Source organism: Vulpes vulpes, chromosome 1 (assembly GCF_048418805.1).
Source record: "Vulpes vulpes isolate BD-2025 chromosome 1, VulVul3, whole genome shotgun sequence".
NCBI classification, from domain to species: Eukaryota; Metazoa; Chordata; class Mammalia; order Carnivora; family Canidae; genus Vulpes; species Vulpes vulpes.
Window position 1 is genome coordinate 125254708 of NC_132780.1, and position 22774 is coordinate 125277481.

Consider the following 22774-nt stretch of genomic DNA (forward strand, 5'->3'; position numbering starts at 1 on the left):
AAGGAGGGGACAGGAGAGGGGGACGCTGTGGGAAGCCTGTGATGGGGCTCACTAGGTCCTTTGTGCCGGGTGTTAGTGCGGGCTACGCGGCTGGCCCCTTGCATACTGATTTGTCAAAGTCAGCTCATGAGAAAGCCAACTCCCAGTGGCCAGGCCCACTCAGTCAGCACTGGCTGGTGTTGGGAGCCGGGGAGGAAAATCAGGGAAAAAAAACTGAAATCACTGGAGAAGGGGACCTCATTGGATTTGACACTTCCAAGGCTTAATCTAAGGCGGATTTCTTTTCGCCCCGGACTAACTCTCTTGCTTCCTGCCTGAGAGATCTCCTAACCCAGAGGATGCAGGAGAGTCACCAGACCACAGCTTCCGGCTGGAAGTGAGCATAATGCCTCTGCTTGGTCCCCCGCCACCGTTTCTGCAGAAGCTTTAGTTACAAGGGGGTGAGACTCAGCCGGCTGCCACTTGAACCCAGCTGTCCCAAGGCTGCACCCCCACACACCCCCATAGGCCATGTCCTCACCTATGACCAGACCCAGGGATATCCTGACCGCTTTCCCTAATCCCGAATCTCCAGGTAAGTTCCTGAGCTCTTCCGCCTGCCTCCTGCCGTTCCCCAAACCACGGCACCTGCCAAGTAACGGCCAGATACCTTAGCTTGGCACCTATGTCCTACCTGCGTGGCCCAAGCCTGCCTCTGCAGCCTCAACTCCAGCCACCCTCCCCCTTGGGGGCAGCAGCATGTCCAGGGACGGGTGAGTGGCTGCTGCTTTGTGCCAATCTGTCTTCATCCACAGAAAACGAAAACCCCACCGCCCCTGCAGTAGAGCCAGGGGCCATGTGACGCCCATGGCCTCCTGGACAGCAAGACAACACTGGACAGTGAGCCACCCTGGGGGCCTCCCTCTGAGCCAAAGGGGGCTGTTGACCACCCGTGGGGAAGAGCTGTCCAGGGCGATGAGTGTGGGAGAAGCTCCTTTCTTCTGTCCCTATTTCAGATCCTCTACAACTCATCCCAATACAACCGAGATTTTTTTTGTTTTGTTTTTGTGGGGGGAAAAAATGCCATTTAAAGTCCTTTTTCATCTTCTGGCCAATGGTCTCAGTTTCCTGAGTTATCCTAGCAAAACCCAAAATCTGTACGTGAGGGGGTCTGTCCGTAAGTGGTAGTGATGCCACCTGGGGCTTCCTAGGAAGATTTACTTCCCAAGTGCATGAGGGAGAACACAGATTTGACTCTGAGTGCTCATGGCTCAACAGCAGCAGGGCTTCTGGGAAGTTTCTCGGGTCCCCCCCTTGGAGCCACAGTCTTTCACATCAAGTGAGGGTAATGGGTACCTTACAGGTGCTGCAGGAAGCAGAGGAAGCTGCGGTCATGGTAAATCCCCATGAAATGGGGTTTATACAACTCGTGTAATTGCCTCCACGGTCAGGAGGACTAGTCAGGAGACCTTGGCTTGAGTTGCAAGTCCACCGCTCGTTAGCTGGGGGATCTGGGGCAGGTTGTCATGCTCCCAAAGCTCAGGATGCTCAGCAGCAATGAGTGCAGCCCCCCGAGCCTTGGGGTGCGTGCACTGAATGAGGGAAGGCGCATAAAAGCTCTCAATAAATGATGCTCCCTATGGAGGGGTGCTTCTTTGTTGTCATACTTTGCTCTGAAATGAACCCTTTTAAGCAGATACGCTAGATCAGAATCACAGCCATCAAGAGGCCAGGGAAAGGTGGTCTAAGGTACCAGCATCACAGCTGGAAAGCCCTGGCTCCGCTCTTCTCACCTGTCCTCATAGGGCAGCGGTGGGGGAACGAGAGCTAGCTCGTCGTGGCTCCTAAGGCTAACTGCACATGCCTCCCGAGCCCACGAGGGGCCCCAAGAGTCTCGAAACAACTTTCCCGTGTTTGCTGAAGGCAGTAAAAACTGCTTGAGTTTCTTGCATCCCAAAAGAAACCTACGGATTATCATTATTATCAACAAACATGAGTTCCTCTGACCTTCCTGGTTTCCAGACAATTCATCGTGACACCTGCTTGTCACTCACTCGTCCTTTGAAAAAGAGAGAGGAGAGAGAGAACTGAATGCAGAACTGCAGAAGCAGTCCGACCCACACCAAGAAGAGAGGATCCATTCTCTCCGGGGTTTCAGAATACTTCTGTTAACGCGACCTCAGCTGGCGCTTTTTCCTTTTTTTATTTTTTCCTTTTTATTTTTTTTTTTAAGCGACATTGTTCATTCAACATTAAGCCTCTGAGGATCAGAATCTGTCAGATTCTTTCTTAAAAATCACTATCAAACCGAATTTCCTCTACCCTGTTAATCTTCTGAGCTAAATGCAAGATATCAGCCCTATGATTTCAAGCCAGCTGAATGCTCAGAGTGATTTTAGACCTTGGTTTTCCGGTGTGATGAGATAATCTGCGTTCTCCAGTTCTGTGACCTTCTCACATTTGATAAGCAGGTCTTCTGTGAGTTCAACTGCAGCCAGGAGTGACCGCGAACAGATGAGAGAACGTGGAACCTCACGCAGGTCCTCCTCCAGCTGACGTTACTAACACTTTTAGGGAGCAAGTTGCCTCAGCTACGAGTCTGCCTAACTGTGCTGTCATCGACTCACATGATTATCTGACTCGTAAGGTCACCATCAGACCTTGTCAAGGACTTTCCTGAAACCCAGGTGTCTCGTGTGTGTGCTGTGGATCTTCTTTCTCACCTCTGGCCCGCTGCACCTATTTCTCCAGGTAAAGGGCTCCTTGTTTGGGTGCTTTTCATGCTTTTTTGCCTTCCTGACACACTGCACCAGACATTTACCCACAGATCTAAAGAACTCACTTCTGTGTCCATTCCCCTGGTTATCTCTGCCTCCTTCTGTTTTCCAGAACTGTCTCTTTAGGGGCACCTGGGTGGTGCAGTTGGTTAAGCCGTCTTCGGCTCAGGTCATGATCTCAGGGTCTTGGATCGAGCCGAGTCGGGCTCCCTGCTCAATGGGGAGCCTGCTTCTCCCTCTCTCCCTGCTACTCCCTCTGCTGTGCTCTCTTGCTCACATGTTCTGTCTCTCTCAAATAAATAAATAAAATCTTAAAAAAAAAACAAAAACAAAACAACACAAAAAAACTCCTCTCTTTAAACCTTGTGACTATTAGGCTTCCGTGCTTTTCAAAAAAATCACCTGAACTGATTCATCATTATAACCGGTCAAGACAACATAAATATATTGTGAAATCTGACAAGTACTAACTATAAAATTTTATCAGAAGTGCCTTTTTAGTGAGACGAAGCTTTCCCCACCCAAATAGTTCATGTATGGGTAAAATATTACTTACTGCTAAATAAGTCCAGGATTAATTCTATTCCTATTTTGTATCTGTCTAGAATAAAGTACACCTTCCAAAAAGCCTGATTCATAGAATTAGGAAGATGAGACTAGAAAGATTTTTGTTACAGTAATGTCACCTTATTCCAGGAGCACCTTCTGAGTTAAATGCCATAAATAATCATTTTTCACTTTTAATGATGTATCATCTAACAACTCGATTGGGCCCTCTTTTTTTTTTTTTTTAACAGAAGAAAACTTGGAAAAAAGATGTCTTAAATCAATTTATTACTTACTCATTAGAGTCCTTCACTTTCTCAATGTTGACACCATATTTTGAATTGTCCCTGTGGTGGAGCAAGGCACCACAGTAAGATTTAGAAGAGGGAGATGGATGCCTGTGTGTCGCAATGGGTGAAGGGCAGCTGTGACCAGGCATGGCATATGGGAAAGCCCCAGAAGGCCATACCGAGGTGCAACCAGCCATGCGGCTCTACCTACATCTCTTTGAGTTGTCTCCCCGGAGCCCAGGGTCTAAGTCTGCTTATATCCACCATGGCCATCATGAGTGCTTAATGCCCCAAAGATATGGTCATCTATTTTCAAGGTCCCTATAAATTTTTTGGCTTCAGTCAGATTCCTTTTTTGTGGGGGAAGAGAACATTCTCTCACTGCCTTTCTATATTCTCAGCAATGAAACTGTCAACATGGCAGGGAAAGGATCCATGGCAGCAGGAAGGTCTGGAAGACATGTGGACAGCTCTCCATCACCACTCTGCCTGCCCTGTGCCCGTGTGTTTGTTCTCTGTTCCCATCACCCATATATTCTCCTCCCTCTCCTCAAGGCCCTGGTGTGGCACACAAGCACAAACCTTTACATACAAGGTTTCCTCCTTGTCATTTAATTATACCCACTTGATCCACGCAAAGCTTCTAAGCCTTCCATTGCTGGGGAGTTATCCATCCCATGCGATCAAATGAGAGAAAGTGGAAGGCTCTCTTCATATTTTGCAGAAGGGAAAAGTGAGATCAGATTATCCAAAGCACAGAACAAGCTGTGGAGGACTAGGAATGAAGGGCAGTTCTCTTAGATTCGTTCCCACCATACCCTCCCCAACCTAATTTCATCCCTGGCACATGAAAATTATGATGGTTTAAAATACCAAGGGCACAATGTCAACTGGAGGAAGGCTCAAGTGGCAATGCTATCTACCGCCTGAAGATTTTTAACAAGTCCGCCTGGCACCCTGAAGACACAACGCATAGCAGACATCACCCCAGGATGCTGAGTAGGAAGACAGAATATAAACCCCTGAAGGACTCTAGTAAGTCACAGAAGTTACCAGGAACCAAAGAACGAGGACCAACGCTAACAGGTATAATTGGAGGTGAGGACTTACCGTGTCCCCAATTTTTAGGCCTTCGCACTTCCTCTGGCCAGGGTAGGACACACCGTCCTGGCAGGTAGCAGTGAAGAAGAGGTTAAGATCCTCAGGCTGATCCCAGACAGACAGCTCCACTTTAGACCGGATGCTCTGAACAGAGAGAAAAGACAGAGCCAGAACCATTTAGTACAAGCTGCAGCGGAGATGTTTTCCACACTGGTTCTCTGAGACCCGCATGACGGTCTCTAACTCATGAGCCAGGCCAATGCCAAGAGCCAGTGGTTCCCTTGGTTCCCTGCCCCCTCTTCATCCTTTCCCTTCTCTCCACACCCACACACCACCTTGCTAGGCCTGGCTCAAAATCTCCCGCCGTGAGCTCAGAGAGGTTGACAATAGTCCACTTGCCATATGGTAACTTTATCTGCTTCCAAGGGGGGATGCTCTGGCCCCACTCGCTCTTCCAGAGTCACCTCTCATCCTCACTCAGCTTTGGACACGCAGCTCAACTCTTGCCATGTGTTCTCTAGACTCTGGGGGTCAACATGGGCCTAGGATAATGCTCCCTTAGTCAACGGCTCTTCTCTCTTCTCTTCCCTGGGCTAGCATCTCATCAACCTTCAAAACCAGTTCAGTAGGCATTCTCTCCTGGAACCTGTCAATCCTCACACTCACACCCTCCATCAGATGAGGGCCACATCCGTTGAGTTTTGAACTATGTTCTGAAAGAATAATATATTACATGTGGATTATGAACTCAAGAGGGCAAATGAAATAAAAATCGAGCCAAAATCACCCATCAGAATGGAAAAAAAGAAAAGACCAAAAATATCAGGTGTTGGAAAGGATGTGGAGCAACTGGAGCCCTCACCTTGCTGGTGTGAGTGTGAATATGCACAAGCTTTGAGAAAACCATTAGGGCAATATCTACGATGCTTGGACCAACATTGGACCTAGCAATTCACTGTAGGATTGTATCCAACAGAGATGTGTACTGACCAGAGACATCTACGAGAAGGTTTATAGCAACACTGCCTGCAAGAGCCAGAGACCAGAACCACCCGAATGCTTGTCAACGGTAGAACAGACTTTTAACAAAACAATCATGGTGTGTTCGCACAATACCATCCAGTAACAATTAATGAAATACAACTACATTCCACGACATAGATGAATCTTATAACACGGCCTGAAAGAAGCCAGGCACAAAGAGCATATGTACTGTATGATTCTACTTATATGAAATTTAAAAGGAGGGAAAATTAATGGGTATCTTTGCAGGGATAAGCAATGGAAGAGCGCACAAGAGGTGGTTCTGGGTGTTAGTAATAATCAAGTTTTGACCTGGATGCCGGATACTCTGAAGTATTTAGCCTGTGAAAAGTTGGTGCAATTTTCTGGACGCCTGTAAAGTCTAAAAACTGGCCACTGAAAATCCCTCAGGAGGACATACTTTGGAGGCTAAGGCCCAATGAACTGGCATGTGTCTAGGGGCACGTCTTACAAAAAATAAATGTTTATACATGAAGTAAATTCAATACAGCAGGATACACACACTCTGAGAGACACACGGACCCCAAGGTCGACTGATGAGCCTCGAGGCCCCAACCCTCCTTTATCAGGTGCACTTCAGGGGACAAATTGAACAGATGGCTGGAAGAACTGCCTCTCGCTCTCATGGGGTTCTTTTCGTTCTTTTTTTCCTTTTTTTTTTTTTTTGCTGAGCCTGTAGTGCTAAACTCAAATAAGTTCGACATGCAGTTTTCTCAACAAATAGCTTGTTGAAAAAACTCTCTGCAAAAAATAGTCTTCCCCTTTGCAACAAATTGTCCAAGTGCTTCTACAACTCTAAAAATACTCTCTCTTAAAGCCACTTCTTCTTGTGCCAGCCTCAACTGGCAGGGAGTTGCGCGAGCGCCTCTCCACATACACGCGTGCTCCTGCTGAACACAGTTAGTTCTGGACAAAGCTGCTTTCCCCACTGAGCTGTGAGTCCCAAAAGCCCCCAAAAGCCATATCATATTTCCCCCTAGGATTGAACACAAGCTTTTGGTGAATGAATGGGTGATGTTTTTTTTTTTTTTTTTTTTTTTTTTGGGTGATGTTTTAATGGCAGTTATGCTAAGGGGCTCAGACCTAGTGGAAGAAATTTAAAATGATTTTCAAAATACAGGTCAAAAAATTTTTTTTATTCCTCAAACTATGCCTTTTATTCTGGTGACTTATTCATTCCGTACCTAGAAGCTTTCTCTCTCTCCTTCACCCATTTTGCCCAATTTGCCACCTCCACTCCCCTCAGGCAACCATCAGTTTGTTCTCTTTATCTATAGGTCTGATTCTGCTTTTTGTTTGTTTGTTTCTTTGCTTTTTTTCTTTTCTGTTTTTTTTTTTTTTTTTTTTTTTAAGATTCCACTTATGAGTAGAACCATTTGGTATTTGTCTTTCTCAGTCCAACTTATTTCACTTAGCACAATATCCTCTAGGTGCATCCATGTTATAGCAAATGGCACAATATCATCTCTTTTATGGCCGTGTAATATTCCATTGTGTATATACACCACTGCTTGATCCACTGAGAGACACTTTGGTTGTTTCCATATCTTAGCTTTTGTAAATAATGCTGCAATAAGCACAGGAGCATATCTTTTCAAATTAGTGTTTTCATTTTCTTTGGGTAAATATTCAGTAATGGAATTACTGGATCATACGGCAATACTATTTTTAATTTTTCGAGGAAACTCCATACTGTGTTCCACAGTAGCCACACCAGCTTGCATTCCCACCAACAGTGCACAAGCATTCCTTTTTCTCCACATCCTCACCAACACCTGCTATTTCTTATCATTTTGATTTTAGCCATTCTGACAGGTGTAAAGTGATACCTCATTGTGGCTTTGATTTGCATTTCCCTGATGATTAGTGATGTCAGGCATCTTTTCATGTGTCTGTTGGCCACCTGTACGTCTTCTTCCAAAAAATGTCTATTTGGGTCCTCTACCCATTTTTAAAATCAGATTCTTTTTTGGTAATGAGTTGTATAAATCCTTTTTTTTAGGATTTTATTTTTAAGTAATCTCTACACCCAATGTGGGGCTCAAACTCATGACCCAGAGATCAAGAGTCAAATGCTCTACTGATTGAGCCAGCCAGGCTCTTTGAGCTATATAAAATTCTTTATATATTTTGAGTATTAACCCTGTGTTTGGATATGTCATTTGCAGATATCTTCTTCCATTCTATTAGAGGTTATCTTTTTGTTGATGGTTCCCTTCACTGTGCAGAACCTTTTTAATCTGATGCATCACAATAGTTTATTTTTGCTCCCCCCCTTCTTTAGGGGACTCATCTAGAAGAATGTTGCTATGACTAATGTCAGAGAAATTACTGTCTATGTTCTCTTCTAAGATTTGTGTGGTTTCAGGTCTCACATTTAGATCTTTAATCCATTTTGAGTTTATTTATTTTTGTGTGTATGTTAGAAAGTGCTCCAACTTTCATTCCAATTTCATTCTTTTGAGTGTGGCAGTCCAGTTTTCCCGGTACCATTTGTTGAAGAGACTTTTTCTCCATTGTATATTCTTGTCTACTTTGTCACAGATTGATTGTCCATGTAACTGTAGCTTTATTTCTGGAGTCTCTTTTCTGTCCCACTGATCTATGTATTTGTTTTTGTGCCAGTACCATACTATTTTGATTATTGCAGATTTATACTCTAAGACAAGGTCAATTTAAATTTATGTATTTTCTAATTGTGAATAACTTTGAGAATGAGGCAAATCAATAGATCATAAAAAGGTCAGGTATACTGGAGCTATGTAAAATATAACTTAGTATCAGACACATAAAACATAAGGGTGCTGGGGTTTGCCAACAAGACACTGGGAGGGAACACTAGTGCTCCCTCTCCCTGAGGATCTGCTTAGAGCCGCCATGTGGAAGCATTAATGGAGGAGAAAGAGCACTGGGGACTGGAACTCCTATTGAATGAACTGGTAACTACAATAGGTGGAAATCCCATCTATGCTCCATTCTGGCCATTAAGACCCAAAGCTTTGTGCTGTGATCTGAAGTTTGTGTTATTCCTGCTCCCCACAGGAATCAGAAATTCTTATGATGTTTTGCAGGGAGGGGGTAGGAATCATGGTGATAATTCAGTTCAGACCTGTCAGTTTATGGAAGTGGGAACTACGGCCAAAGAAGAGGCATCGTCCAGAGTCATTCAGCTGCTGGAGGCAGGTAGGAGAGAACCAGGCCTTCTCCCTGAAGTGTTCTGACCTTGGAAAGTACAGTTAGTCAGGTCATAAAGGTTATCTCCAGGCCATAAAGGCCTATCTCCTGTAAAAGATTATGGGCTCCCAGAGGGTAGGACTCTGTTCTGTTCACTGTTTTTTTCCCAAGGTGTAGATGATGTCTGCCATACATTAGGCCATCGGTATATATTTGTTGAACAAATGAATGAATGGATGAATGAATGGATGGAATGGAGCATAAAATATAGTAGAGGATCAGAGCCAGAGGCAATGCAGTTCTTATGCATGAAGACTTATATATGACTCCTGAAATTCGATTAGCTCCTACCAGATGTGCCCCTGAGGAAATGTCCTTACTCCTCATCCTAGGACACATCTGCAATTGCTTTAAATCAGACCAGCTGTGGAGTGGGTGGGTGCACACTTTATGGCAACAACAAAAAGAGGAACGTGTGCTCCGCTAGGGGACACATCTACCACAGCCTCTGACACTACCCTCCACACGCAAGTCTAGCAGCTTCCAGCTCCTTCTGTTCTTTCCCACTCTGAAAAGAGTCCTCCATGATTCTGAGTCCTATTGCCCTTCTCAATGTGACACAATGCTGGTATTCTGTGTGGTGTGCACCCACGGCCTCCCTCTGGGCTCTGGGAGAGAACCTCTCCTAGCACCTACAGTACAGCCAAGCTCCACATTGCTAAACGCCCTTGGGAGGACTTGGTAATCTCTCACAATGAAGAATTTGGCACAGCAAGCAAAAATATATAAATCAAAGCCCAGAGTTGAAGATTGCACACTCTGAAAGCTGCAAACAACAGACTTGAGTCTGCAAGACATGGACTTAAACATACCCTTCCCATCTTGCTCCTTCCTCAGCCTAGCTAAACCCTACCGCTATCTCATCTGTTATATGTGCTTCAACCAAAATCTCTTCAGAATGTCCCCACAGATGGTTGGCCAGCTCTCTAGAGCTCAAAGTCAACACCCAGACTTAGTCATCTGTTGCATGACTCACATGGAACCCACCACAAGCCGCCGAGACGGTAAGGTGATACAGAGGAAAGCAAACAGGCCAGTCCCAGCTTGGCTCCGACTCAGGCCGGGGAGAGAAGCAGGAGAAAGGAAAAGCAGAGCTAAACGTACACACATACACACGCATGCACGCACGCCCTCGAGGCCCGGCCCTGGCCTCTGGTCTGTCAGAAATGACCTCAGCCAGTGAAACAGGTACTAGTCAACATTGAGCGCCAACAGGCACCAATGCGGCTTCCACCAACTAGACTTTCCTCCAAACACCTTGCTGGCTCATATTTGTGTATTTAGTATCTTTAAAATCCCTACTGAAGGGAGGGGCAGAAGTAGGGATTATCAACGATCCTTCCTCTTGGGGCTGATACACATGTTCCGTATCTTGATGGTGGCAACGGTTTCAAAATGTGTATATGTCAAAACTTGTTGATTTTTACACTTTAAATCTGGAGTTTATTTTGTTCATGATCTCAAGAACACCGCTCTAAAATTTTTTCCACTGAATTTGAATCGTCCCTGTGGATAGCATTCTAGAATCAGCCATCTTAAGAGTTGGAGTTTCCAATGTTCATTCATAAGTTGTGTGTCTCATTTCCTAACATGTTCATTCATTCATTCGTCCTTTCTTTTTTTTCTTTTTCTTTACTTCTTTTTCTTTTTCTTTCTTTCTCTCTCTCTCTTTCTTTCTTCGATTTTATTTATTTCCTTGACAGAGTGAAAGAGCACAAGCAGGGGGAGCAACAGGCAGAGGGAGAGGGAGAAGCAGGCTTGATCCCAGGACTGTGGGATCACAACCTGAGCTGAAGGCAGATGCTTAACCAACTAAGCCACCCAGGCGCCCCTAATACGTTCTTTCATAGGAGCTGTCTTAACTACAGTCCTGGACTCCCAGAGTTCCTCAGGGGAGTCATTGCAGATTAAATGTAGCTCCTGCCTGGAAAAGATCATTTTCTCTACTCATCCAGACCCCGACTTCTCAGTAGCAGAGAGGGCTCTCTACCCCTCTCCTAATCTCTGCCAACCACACAGGGCATGTTACAAAGGTCCTTAAATTTTCATTAAGAAAATGAATTTGAAAAAGAAAAAAAAAGAAAATGAATTTGGAGGCTCCTGGGTTGCTCAGTCAGTTAAGTGTCCGTCTTCAGCTCTGGTCATGATCTCAGGGTCCTGGGATCAAGCCCTGCATCTCATTGGGCTTCTTGCTTAGTAGGGAGCCTGCTTCTCCCTCTCCCTCTGCCTGTTGCTCCCCCTGCTTCTGCTCTCTTGATCTGTCAAATAAATAAATAAAATCTTTAAAACAAAAGAATTTATATGTAATAAACTTACTCAGGGCCACTGTAACATATTTCAGAGAAAGAACACCCCCAGGCATGCATGAGCTCCCACACAGGGAAGCAGCAAATGCCTTGTGCTCCCTCATGTTTAGTGGTCCCACACAAATGTCAAAGAGTAGAACGACTTGGGCACATGAAGCACCAATGGAGTAGAGTGCTTTTTCCCATCCAGCCAGTTCCATGCATCTCAGAGTCATTATGTCCTCCTTGATTAAAGCCATGGGGAGCAGAGAGCCTAGACCTTCAGCTCTAGGAAGTGCTCTTGGGGGAGCCCCTGAGGCAGGCCAGCCAGGTTCCCAACGGGATCTGAACTCAGGAGCTGACTGAGGATGGAAATGCTGGGAGGGGGCTCCTCCTCAGAAACCCAGGAGAAATCCTTACCCCACCCTAGAGGCCAAGATGGGCTTGCCCTTCAGCCATTTCTTTTTCAAAGGTCCTGGCTTGGCAGAAGGCAAGCTATGGTCTCTCTCTCTCTCTCTCTCTCTCTCTCTCTCTCTCAATCTCCCTCACATACACACACACACACACACGGGGGAACGGGTCTAGCAGCCACCCCTCTCCCTACCCAGGGACCTTTCAGCCCCTGCACCCCCAATGGACGGGGAGAACAGCACCAGGCGGGGGGTCTGGCTCTCACTCCGACTCCTCTAGTTCAGTGTCCAGAGCTTGAGGTCAAAGGGCTTCACATTAAGGAGTGGCCCTCACAAAGGGGGTGACATTTGGCAGGCCTGGGCCCCCTCCCTCGCACACCCACTCCCTTCTCAGACACACTCTCTCGGTAGGCTGTGTCTCCACTCACCGAGGAAATGTGAAAACCACCAAAGATAAGGTGAACCCAGAAAACCCGGGCCCGCTGGGTCTGGTGAAGACTTAGAAATCCGAGAACAGAAAAGCGGATGTCAGTATGTGGGGAATGGGTTGGAAGAGGGGAAGGAAGTCTTTGGTTTCTCTCAACAGGAAGTTCCAGGACTGAGAAGGAACTGGAGCATTTGTGAGGGGAAGAGCACCCTTACCTACAATAGAAGGGGGGGCAGGGGTCAGAAAGCCATCCACAAATCCTCACTGCCATGGAGCTCACTGCCCTTAGGACACTGAAGCTCCCTGGATCAAGGGAGGGCTCTGGGGCACCCCAGTGGCAGGGGCATTACCTCTGGCTCCTGGTCCCGCTGAGCAGCATTTAATAACTCAAAACACTGGCTGCATCAGCAGGTTGACAAAGTGAACGCTGGAAAGGCGGAGCTCCGAATAGTCACTTGTCTATCCGTCATGGTTGGGGAAGCAAGATGGTTTTCTCCCACACATGTGACTCCACAGTGGATAATAAGGTTCCCAGGTTAGCCCCCAACTGTCTATTTTACACAATCTAGGACTAAGAGCGCTACTTAAACTGTATGTGCTTTATCCATAACTTTGTTGTAACAGGAAGGTGCACTCTGAACTCCAGTCTGGGAATTACCAGGCCCCATGAGGGGCGGGGAGAGGCTGGAAGCCACAACCCTAGTGAGGCCAAGCAGGGAAGGGCCAGCTGAGGGTCCACACACGCCAGCACAAGGGACTGGGCTTGCCATTCTCCCGGGGAAAGGAGGTATGAGCCAGGTACTCCTTGGCTACGTAGAACTGATGGAAAGGAGGATAGGTAGGAGAAAGGTTTGGGGATCACAGAAATGGGCTTGGCAAGCAGAAGGGACAGCTGCAACTGCCACACTGACGACTCAGAGAGAGCCAAGTCCATGTGACAAGTTGCAGAGCACAGAACTCTCCAGGCCCTGCCGGCCCCACCCCCTGGAAGGCCCTAATTACAATCAGATCTAAGCGGGTAGGCAAAAGACCTTTTGTTTCTTCTCAGATTCTTATATTCTGCTTTAGTCTGCAGCTCTCCTCCGCAAAGCTCCAAGGGCCTGGGGAATGTTGCGTGTCCTGCCCCCCCATGAGGCAAGGGTCAGCGTGCATGCTGCTCACTGCCAGCCAGCACATGGGCAGGATCGCCGCGGCAGCTGGGCGGGTGCAGAGAACTGGTGCCCACCCAAGCATGGTGCTCCAATGGGCCCAGGCCATCGTGAAATCAGCACCTACACGTGTGCAGGGGCCACTGGCCTGAGTCTGATGGAGCCATTTGCTGATCACTGGGTTCAACTTTTGAGGAGAGTCAAGGGGGCAGATGTGAGGGGAGAGGATGCATCAAGGAGGATGGTCTTCTCCACTCTAAACCTGAGTGAAGGAGGAAGGCACCAAACTCAAGAGACAGGCAGCAAAGGGGCGCCTGGGTGGCTCAGTCGGTTAAGCATCTGCCTTCAGCTCAGGTCATGATCCCGGGGTCCTGGATGGAGCCTGACGTTGGGCTCCCTGCTCAGCCGGGAGTCTGCTTCTCCCTCTCCCTCTGCCTCTCTCCCTGCTCATGCTCTCACACACTCTCTCTAAAATAAATAAATAAAATCTTGCATAATTCACTGCCCACCGGCGTGCACATTAGCTCTGTAGAGCCCTGGTGGGGCGGGTAGGGTGGAGGTGGCAATGGGAAAGAAACTGATGACTTACATTGTACGCATTGATAATCAGTTGGATGATATTTTTGGAGTCTCCGTGTAAAATCTCCACTGTTGTCCCAGGTATCAGGGCTGTGAAATTCTTTAGGGAAAAAAAAAAAAAGGCAAGAAAGAAGAAATATAAGCCAGTTTTGCCCTTCTACACCATCAAAGAGTAAGCACTGCTCTCCTGAGCTAGACCAGTAAGGACCCCCCGGCACCCCACTCTCACACCATGAACTGGAGAAGACGCCCCAAGGAGCTGCGAGAAGCAGCCCTGGGGAGCAGAGCTGTGCAGCAGGCTGCGGAATTTCAACCTCTAAAAGCCTGTGTGTAGAGGGCCCATGAGTTCTGTTCCCAAACTAGAATGTCCTGCTCCTTCTGGAAGACCCCTCCCCTCCCGCGTGTAACAGACAACTCTCTGAAATTCCATCCTCGACGGGCAACGTGGTCTTGAATATCCTCGCCATCTTTCCTTAAGTCTACGGAGATCTGTACTCCCAGGTTCAGCTCAGGGATGCCCTCACTCTGTTCAGCAGGAGTAAAAGAGGAAATTCTTCCAAGGGTCTTCAGTATGACCTCTACCTTGAATGAGGAACTGAGATGTGAATGGTGGCCTCCCAGGGACAGCTGGGTAAGTCTGGGTGAAACCCCGGGGCACAGCAGGCAGCCCTGAAGGGATTGCCTTTCCTCTTTCATTCGTCCTAGTGCCTGAGTATGGGACTTAGTAAAGTGAGAGAGACCTCTAGAACCACCCACTGCTCTCGGCCGGCCTTAGACTGCATGGGCCTACTCTCTGAGCAAGGTGGCCTTGGTTCTGATCAAGGACGGCTCGGGCCACAGTGCATGGCTTCTCTCTTGAAGCATCCGGAATCACACCCAGTCGCGTCTGTGCAAGCGATCTCTTTAGAGATGTTACTTGGAAACGGACAGGTTTTGTCCTGCTAGCTTCCGCTGCACAAAACGAGAAAAACAATCCTTATCCCTCGTTTTCATCTTTTAAAATCAATTCGGACTGGAAGAGGAGAAAGAGCCCAAGTAGATGTCAATGGCATTTTATCAGTGATGGTCTCAGGCAGATGCATGAGGAAAACACAGACAGAGGCTCTTCTGTGGACGGTTAAGAGCAGACTGGAGAGGGGCCCAGGGCTGGCGGTCCAAGGGGCTGGCAGGGCCCGGGGGGGTGGGGGGGGGCTTGCTGATTCAGTTCTCATAACCTCCCAGGGCAAAGGAAGTCAGAGGGGAGCTGGGTTTTACACAAACACTCCTTGAGCAACTCGGAGACTTCTAGTTCAAAATGCGATCTGCCTATGGTTGTGAGAAAGGACACATTCACGAGAGGAGCTTATAATGATGCTCCGGACGCTGACCCAGGAAAAGTCTCTTAGACGGAACAGATTCGTGCACAGACTGCTCTATTCACTCAAGACATTTGTTGCTGTCTTTGGGAATTCCTGGCTCAGACTCACCCCCTGGTCTGCCCTATGAAGTTTTGCATAAAAACTCCAAATAATGGAGTTAGTGATATAGCCTGCACCGATGCCTGGGCTTTCTGTACACTTTGGATATCCATTTCACCGCCTGCAAAACGGGAGCTCATACTATTTCCAAAGCTTTGCTCAGGAGCAAACTAGATACCGTATGTTTATGTTGCTTGTAAAGGCCTGCGCTGCTGGGGGAATGCTAATAGTTTCTTCAATGCTATTATTCTCCACTAGGTCAAGACAGAGCCACATTCCACCCCTCCTCTGGGTCTCCTCCCACATAGAGCAAAGCTGGTAACGCTCCTCACCCCGCCTCCCCACACTTCCGTCCGCCCCACATTCTAATCTCCTGTTCACCCTGGGGTCATCATGGACCCCAGAATCAGGCCACCAGCCCCCTCATTCCCTCCAGGCATACCTTGTAGAGCATATAATGGCTTTTTGTCACTGCAAAGATGAGGTTGATGTTGTTCTCTGCCAATTTCTCTCCAAGCAAGGCAAGGGACGGATAGTCCTAGAACGAAGGCAAAAAAAAAAGTCAAGGCAGTAACATTTCTATCAGGCCGGGAGACCAGCCCCCAGCTCCAACATGTACTCAGGAACTCATCACTTGCTAAGAAAAGCATCTTCCCCTGGCCACCCTTAATAACCAGGCCCCATTGGCAGCTTCAAAGTGGGGAAATACGCAGAGATCTCCAGGAAAGGACCCTCTGGCACCTCCCAAACTGGATGCATTCCCCCCCACCCCCAAGCCAGAATGGAGACATGATGAGTGGCAGCTTCCCATACCTGGTCTGTGCTGCCATCTTTTTGGCAGGGATGGGGCAGAGAAGAGAGGCTCCGCAGAATCCAGCCACCACATCCTACTATCTACCATCAGCACCTGTTATCTTTCCTCTCTTCCCTAAGACCTCTCCTCCCTATCTCCCTGCCCTATTTTCCTTCCCCTAAGACCAAGAACTGGGCCTGCCGATGCACCTCACAGGTCCTGCTCATGACTCAGGATGGGCAGAAGAGGCTGCTGACCTCTGGACTAGAAGTTGGGCTGTGGTGGGGGAAGGGCCTGGAGGAGGGGAAGGGGGAGGCCAAGAAGCAGTCTAATCGCGTCCTGAAGGATTTTAAGGGCTAACGATGGGTACAGAGGTTCTCATCCGCTCTATAGCTATCAAGTTTTATAGTTATGAGTCCTTTTTCCAGGCTCCATTATTCTTGGATAATATGAAAAGTTTGAAACTGGAGATAGGGGCATCTGGGTGGCTCAGGTCGTGATCTCGGGGTCCTGGGATTGAGCCCCATGTCAGGCCCCCTAATCAGTGGGGATCTGCTGCTCCGTCTCCCCCTCCCCACTGCTCATGTTCTCTCTCGTTCCCTCTATTAAATCAATAATTTTTTCCTTAATCAAAAAAGAAAGGAAGAATGAAAGAAGGAAGGAAGAAAAAAAGAAAAAGAAAGAAAGAAAGAAAGAAAGAAAGAAAGAAAGAAAGAAAGAAAGAAAGAAAGAGAAACTGGAGAAAATAGGCTTGCCTAAAAAAGAAAATTATAAAATATTTCTCTCTAGTCAGACACCAGAGTGGACTTGGAAAGGAAGGGAGTATAGATTTTTTTTTTTTAATTGCATAGTAAGTGTGACAAGATCTTGATCACTGTCAAGATGATCTGGATGGTAGGTACACAGGAGTTCATTTCACTGGTCTACTAGTATACATGTCGAAGTTTTGCATAGATTATTTTAAATGACATGATCATGGTCCTAGACTATTGATAGTGGAAGGTCCTTGGGGCCTCCTATTCTGTGCAGGACACCTGCAGCCACACTCCTCACACTGACGGAGCTCAGTGCCTCAGGGAGCCCATTTCTAGAAGACACAAGGCTTTATCTTCACTTGTTTTGCCGTATAACTTCTATCCCAGTTTTGATCTCTGCAGGTGCATAGTCCCTGCCCTCCTGTAAGATCTCTTCCACCCTCTGAGATCTATCCTGTCTGCCCAGGTCACCTCTTCCTTAACTAAACGCTTGCGTTTAAGTGAACAATGGCAGAAAGATGAATCAGCTACAAAAATCTGCGAGAAATGTTCTGAGTTAATAAGGAGTTTTAGAAGCCCGGGTGGAGAAGATGGAATAAAAATCAAATTCCCAGAACAGAATGGGAAGTCCATGAGTAGAGGGCCAGGTGAGCACCTGGACCACGGGTGGGATCACGGGAGCAGGGTTAGGGTCCCCAGCCCTCACCATCTGATTGGACACAGTGTACTCGTTGGCCTCGTTCAGGTGACACTGGCCATCATGTGGCTGCACCAGGCCCCCCAGTTTTCCATCTAGTGCAATGTGGGGCACATCGTCCGTAGTGAACACCAGCAAGTGCAGCGCATCCTTTCGCCAGCCGATCTTCTCCTGAGAGAGACAGAAGTTTGATGGGTGTCAAGCATTTCTGATGGCTGCCCAAGCCTGCCCCAGGACATTGGATAGGGCACTGGCCCATCTCCCGGGGTCATGGTCTGATTCAGAGGCATTCCCCTACATGCATAGCGGGGGAGCACTCTAGAAACCACTAAGGAAGGATACCACAGAGCTCAGAAGAGACACAGCCTGCACTGGAGAAGCCCACGTGCACAGAGACCAACCTCCACAGCTGGTGGCCACTTTCTTACCAAAAGTGTAAGGACATCCCTGAGTATTTTGGTAGCAGAGTGAACACATGAAGTATTAAACATGCTGAGAGTTATCTGCACATGAGCACTTGACATGAAAGCCAAGGGCTGGATTCACAGACTTTACAAGTGAAGAGCTGTTGTTCTTCTGGCAGATGAGGGGTGGAGGGCATCACCCTGTTTTTTCTCACCATACTGATGAGTGTAATAGCCTTAAAGAACTACACTATTTTCTCCCTTGCTCCAAAAGCAGCATGGAAATAAAAAATAATAATAATAAATTACCAAAAAAGTCAGACTAACGAGAGGGAGAAAAAAATGGGTTTGAAGATAAGCCGATGAGGGCTGAGGGCAGGATGCCTCCTGTGAGGAGGAACCTAACCTTTGGAGGATGAGTCTCCTTGACTCTCAACATTCATCCAACATATAACTGCTGACCTCTGGCTGTGTGCCAGGGCCTATGGAAAGCACGGGGTCCTCAGAAGAACTTGTTCCAAATCCCAAAGAGCTTATGGGCAAATGGAAACACGATTCCAACACATCATGAGGGCGCTACCGAAGATACATACAATGTCAATGGAAACGGGAGACGAGGAGGAGGGAAAGCCTTCCCGGGGCACAGGAAACAAGCTGAGCAGGGAGGAAAGCTGGAAGAAGAAATGAAAGAGAAAGCAGAAGGGGGTGGGTGGGTGTTGTAGGTACAAGCAAAGGCACAAAGAGGAGGCCAAGCACAATCTGGGGACCTAGAACAATCAACCTAGAAGGTCTCTGACAGCAATGAAATCTAAGCCATGACAGAACTAATGTGTGGTGTTAGAAGTCGAGACAGTGGTTCCCTTTGGCGGCAGGACTGGGAGGGGAGTTAATAATTGAAGAGGGTCGCAAGGAGGCCATGCGAGCCTGCTTGAGATTCTCTCTCTCCCTCTGCTCCCCCATCTCTTAAAAAAAAAAGAGAGAGAGAGAGAGAAGGAAAATCAACAGTGTTTTTGCAGGAAAAATGTGAATCTGTTATCCATGAGGACACAACAATGTGCTAAACACCCTGACAAGAAAGTAGAACAATCTCTAATTTGACAATGTGTATTAAGAACCTTAAAGAAAATCAGAGGGATGCCTGGGTGACTCAGTGGTTGAGCATCTGCCTTTGGCTCAGGTTGTGATCCCAGGGTCCTGGGGTACAGTCCTGCATCAGGCTCCCCACAGGGAGCCTGCTTCTCCCTCTGCCTGTGTCTCTGCCTCTCTCTCTGTGTTTCTCATGAGTAAATAAATAAAATCTTTAGAAAAAAAATCAGAGACCTAAAAAAATGGACAGAAATAGTTTCCATGGATCAGAACTATCAATGTTGCTGAGATGTCATTTCTCCCTAGATTGATTGATAAACTTGACACAATCCCAATCAAAAAGCCCAGAAGGGCTTTTTGATAAAATGGTAAGTTGAATCTAAAATTCATATGGAGGGCACCCAGGTGGCTCAACGGTTTAGTGCTGCCTTTGGCCCAGGGTGTGATCCTGGAGACCTGGGATCGAGTTCTGCATCGGGTTCCCTGCGTGGAGCCTGCTTCTCCCTCTGCCTATGTCTCTGACTCTCTTTCTCTCTCTCTCTGTGTATCTCTCATGAATAAGTAAATAAAATATTTTAAAAATAATAAAAAAGAATAGGGCAACCCAGGTGGCTCAGCAGTTCAGTGCTGCCTTTGGCCCAGGGCCTGATCCGGGAGACCCGGGAGTCCCATGTCGGGCTCCCTGCATGGAGCCTGCTTCTTCCTCTGCCTGTGCCTATGCCTCTCTCTCTCTCTCTCTCTCTCTGGGTGTCTTTCATGATTAAATAAATAAAATATTTTTAAAAACTTTTTTAATAAAATAAAAAATATAAATAATAAATAATAAAATAATAAAAAATAAATAAAATTCATATGGAAAGGCAAACAATAGAGACTAACCAAATAATCTAAAAACAACAAAGTTGAGGGACTCATTATCTAAGGTCAAGGCTTATTATCAAGTCACAGTAATCAAGATACCCAGTAAACATATAGACAGTTGAGCAAGACAGAGATAAATAGACCCACATACATATCAATTCAATAGAAGGTACTGGAACAGTTAGACATCCATGTGGGAAACAAAATGAAGCTCAACCCATACCTATTACTGTATACAAAAATTAACTAGGCCTAAGACTTTAAAGCTTCTGAAGGGATAGGAGAAAACTTTTGTGACCTTCGAAGAGTCTAAAGGTTTTTTAGATCAGATGATTCACAGGATAAAATTTGATAAATTGGACTTCATCAAAATTAAAAACATCTGCTCTTTGAAAGATTCCATTTTTTTTTTGTTTTTTTTTTTTTGAAAGATTCCATTAAGAAAATGAAATGGCAAGGCACGGACTGGGAGAAAACATTTGCAAAGAAATAAAAAATCTGATAAAGAACTTGTATCCAGAATACGTAAAGGACTCCAAGATCAGTAAGAAAACAACTGAATTTAAAAAGATAGCGACTGGGACGCCTGGGTGGCTCAGTGGTCGAGCGTCTGCCTTTGGCTCAGGGCAGGATCCCAGTTTGGGGATCGAGTCCCACGTCGGGCTCCCTGCGTGGAGCCTGCTTCTCCCTCTGCCTGTGTCTCTGCCTCTCTCTGTCTCTCATGAATAAATAAATAAAATCTTTAAAAAATAATAAAAATAAAAAAAGAGAGCGACTTGAACACACATTTCACCAAAGAAGAGATAGGGATGAAAATAAGCGCATGGAAGGCGCCTCAACATCGTTAGTCATTAAGGAAATGCACTTAAAACCACAGTAAGATAGCCGCTAGATCGTCATTTTAATGGCAGAAACACCAACTCTGGTAATACCAAGTGCTGGTAAGGCTGTGGTACGACTGGAGCTCTCATAATTGCTGGTGAGAACACAAACGTTCCAGCAACTTCGGAAACAGCTTGGCAGATTCTTATAAAGTCGCACATATACTTTCCATCCACCTAGCAATCCCCTTCTTTGGCATTTACCCAAGAGAAATGAAACCCTATGCTCACGTGAAAATTTCTATGTAAATATATATTTTTTTAAGATTTTATTTTTAAGAAATCTCTACGTCCAACACGGGGCTTGAATTCACAACCCCAAAATCGGATGCTCTACTGACTGAGCCAGCCAGGTGCCCCCCTATGCTAATATTTATAGCAGCTATTCATAATCATCCAAAACTAGAAACAAATGTACATCAAGTGGTGAACAGAGGGATACGTAGTACATCTATACAAGGGAGTACTACTGTGAGCAAAAAGGAACAAAGCTACTGATATGCACACCTTGGAGGAATCGCCAAAGCGTGATGATGATAAATGAGAAAAGCCTGACTCCAAATGCAACCTACTGTCTAACTCCATTCATATGATGCTTGGGAAAGGACAAAAATATAGAGACAGACACAAATTGGTAGTTGCCAAAGGCGGAGGGTAAAGGGAGAGCTCGGCAACAAAGGGATGCTTGGAAACTTTCTGGGGTGAGGGAAATAATCTCTCTCCACTATAGACTTGGCTGGAAGACTTAAAAAAAAAAAAAAAGATTTTATTTATTTATTCATGAGAGACACAGAGAGAGAGGCAGAGACACAGGCAGAGGGAGAAGCAGGCCCCATGCAGGGAGCCCGACGTGGGACTTGATCCTGGGATTCCAGCATCTCACCCTGGGCCGAAGGCAGGGGCTAAACCGCTGAGCCACCCAGGGATCCCCTGGCTGGAAGACTTTCACCTAAAAGGGTGAATTTTACTCTGGGTAAATCATCCCTCAATAACTGGACCTCAAACAAACACAAACAAACAAACAAAAAAACTCTTCAAGAAGGATACATCTAGGGGCCCCTGGGTGGCTCAGTAGGTGAAGCGTCTGCCTTCAGCTCAGATCATGGTTCTGGGGTCCTGGGACTGAGCCCCACAACGGGCTCCCTGCTCAGTGGGGAGTCTGCTTCTCCCTCTCCCTCCCCCTGTTCATGCTCTCTCTCACTCTCCCTCTCAAAAAAAAAAAAAGTCTTTAGACTCAGGGATTCGACTTCAAGGGACTCCATCTGCAAGAAGCTTTCTGAAGTACACACAGCAGTATTTTCAGCAGTAGTGACACGCAGGGAAAGATGCGAATGCCCTCCCATTCAGGAATGGTTAAGTAAACAGAGATACCTCCTCTCTGGCCATTAGAAATGATAAAAAAAAAAAGTATGAAATTATGTATAAACATGTGTAACATGAAGTGGAAAACAAAGCATCCAATGTGATGATGGCAGTGGGATTGCAAACCATGTGAGAAATGAGCATTACTTTCTATGAAAGAGAGAGTAAGAGCAACTGAAACAACATGCACCAGAATGGGGTTGGGGGTGAGAAGACGGGCAGGATCATTCTCTTTTAGCCACTGTCCCCCCAGCTGTCTTTCACAAGCAAGTACTAGTTTCACAAGAGCGGGTTTCAAATGCTGGTCTGTTGTTCAACTGTTTCCATCTTCTTTTCTTCCATGCCAGCTTCCCGGAGGAAGCTTGTAGGAACCTCAAGGAGGCTGGCCACCAGGACACAGGGCAACGGAGAACATGGGTGCCCCAAGAGAGGCGTTTCCCTTCGTTGCCATCCCTGAATCACCTGTGCAGCTTTGACCAAATCATTTAACACCTCAAAAATATTCTTCTTGTTATTTTTTTTAATAAATTAATTTTTATTGGTGTTCAATTTACCTATTCTTCTTGTTAGTAATAGGGGTGTATGTGTGTGTGTGGGGGGGGGATAAATGAAAGAATTCATTAAAATACTTAGCAGGCTCTCAACTAATGACCGCTGG

At 46.5% G+C, this 22774-nt stretch overlaps 1 protein-coding gene across 2 annotated transcripts in view; it reads right to left on the reverse strand.

The window, feature by feature from the left end:
• ITGB5 (integrin subunit beta 5) overlaps window positions 1–22774 on the reverse strand; it is a 117248-nt gene that overhangs the window by 35503 nt on the left and 58971 nt on the right. For both annotated transcript variants that reach the window (XM_072725445.1, XM_072725450.1), the window contains exons 6-9: window positions 17532–17693; window positions 15720–15815; window positions 13831–13920; window positions 4703–4837 (exon numbers count right to left, since the gene is read on the reverse strand). In XM_072725445.1, coding sequence (XP_072581546.1) covers window positions 4703–4837; window positions 13831–13920; window positions 15720–15815; window positions 17532–17693 — 483 coding nt within the window. The remainder of the gene's footprint in view (window positions 1–4702; window positions 4838–13830; window positions 13921–15719; window positions 15816–17531; window positions 17694–22774) is intronic.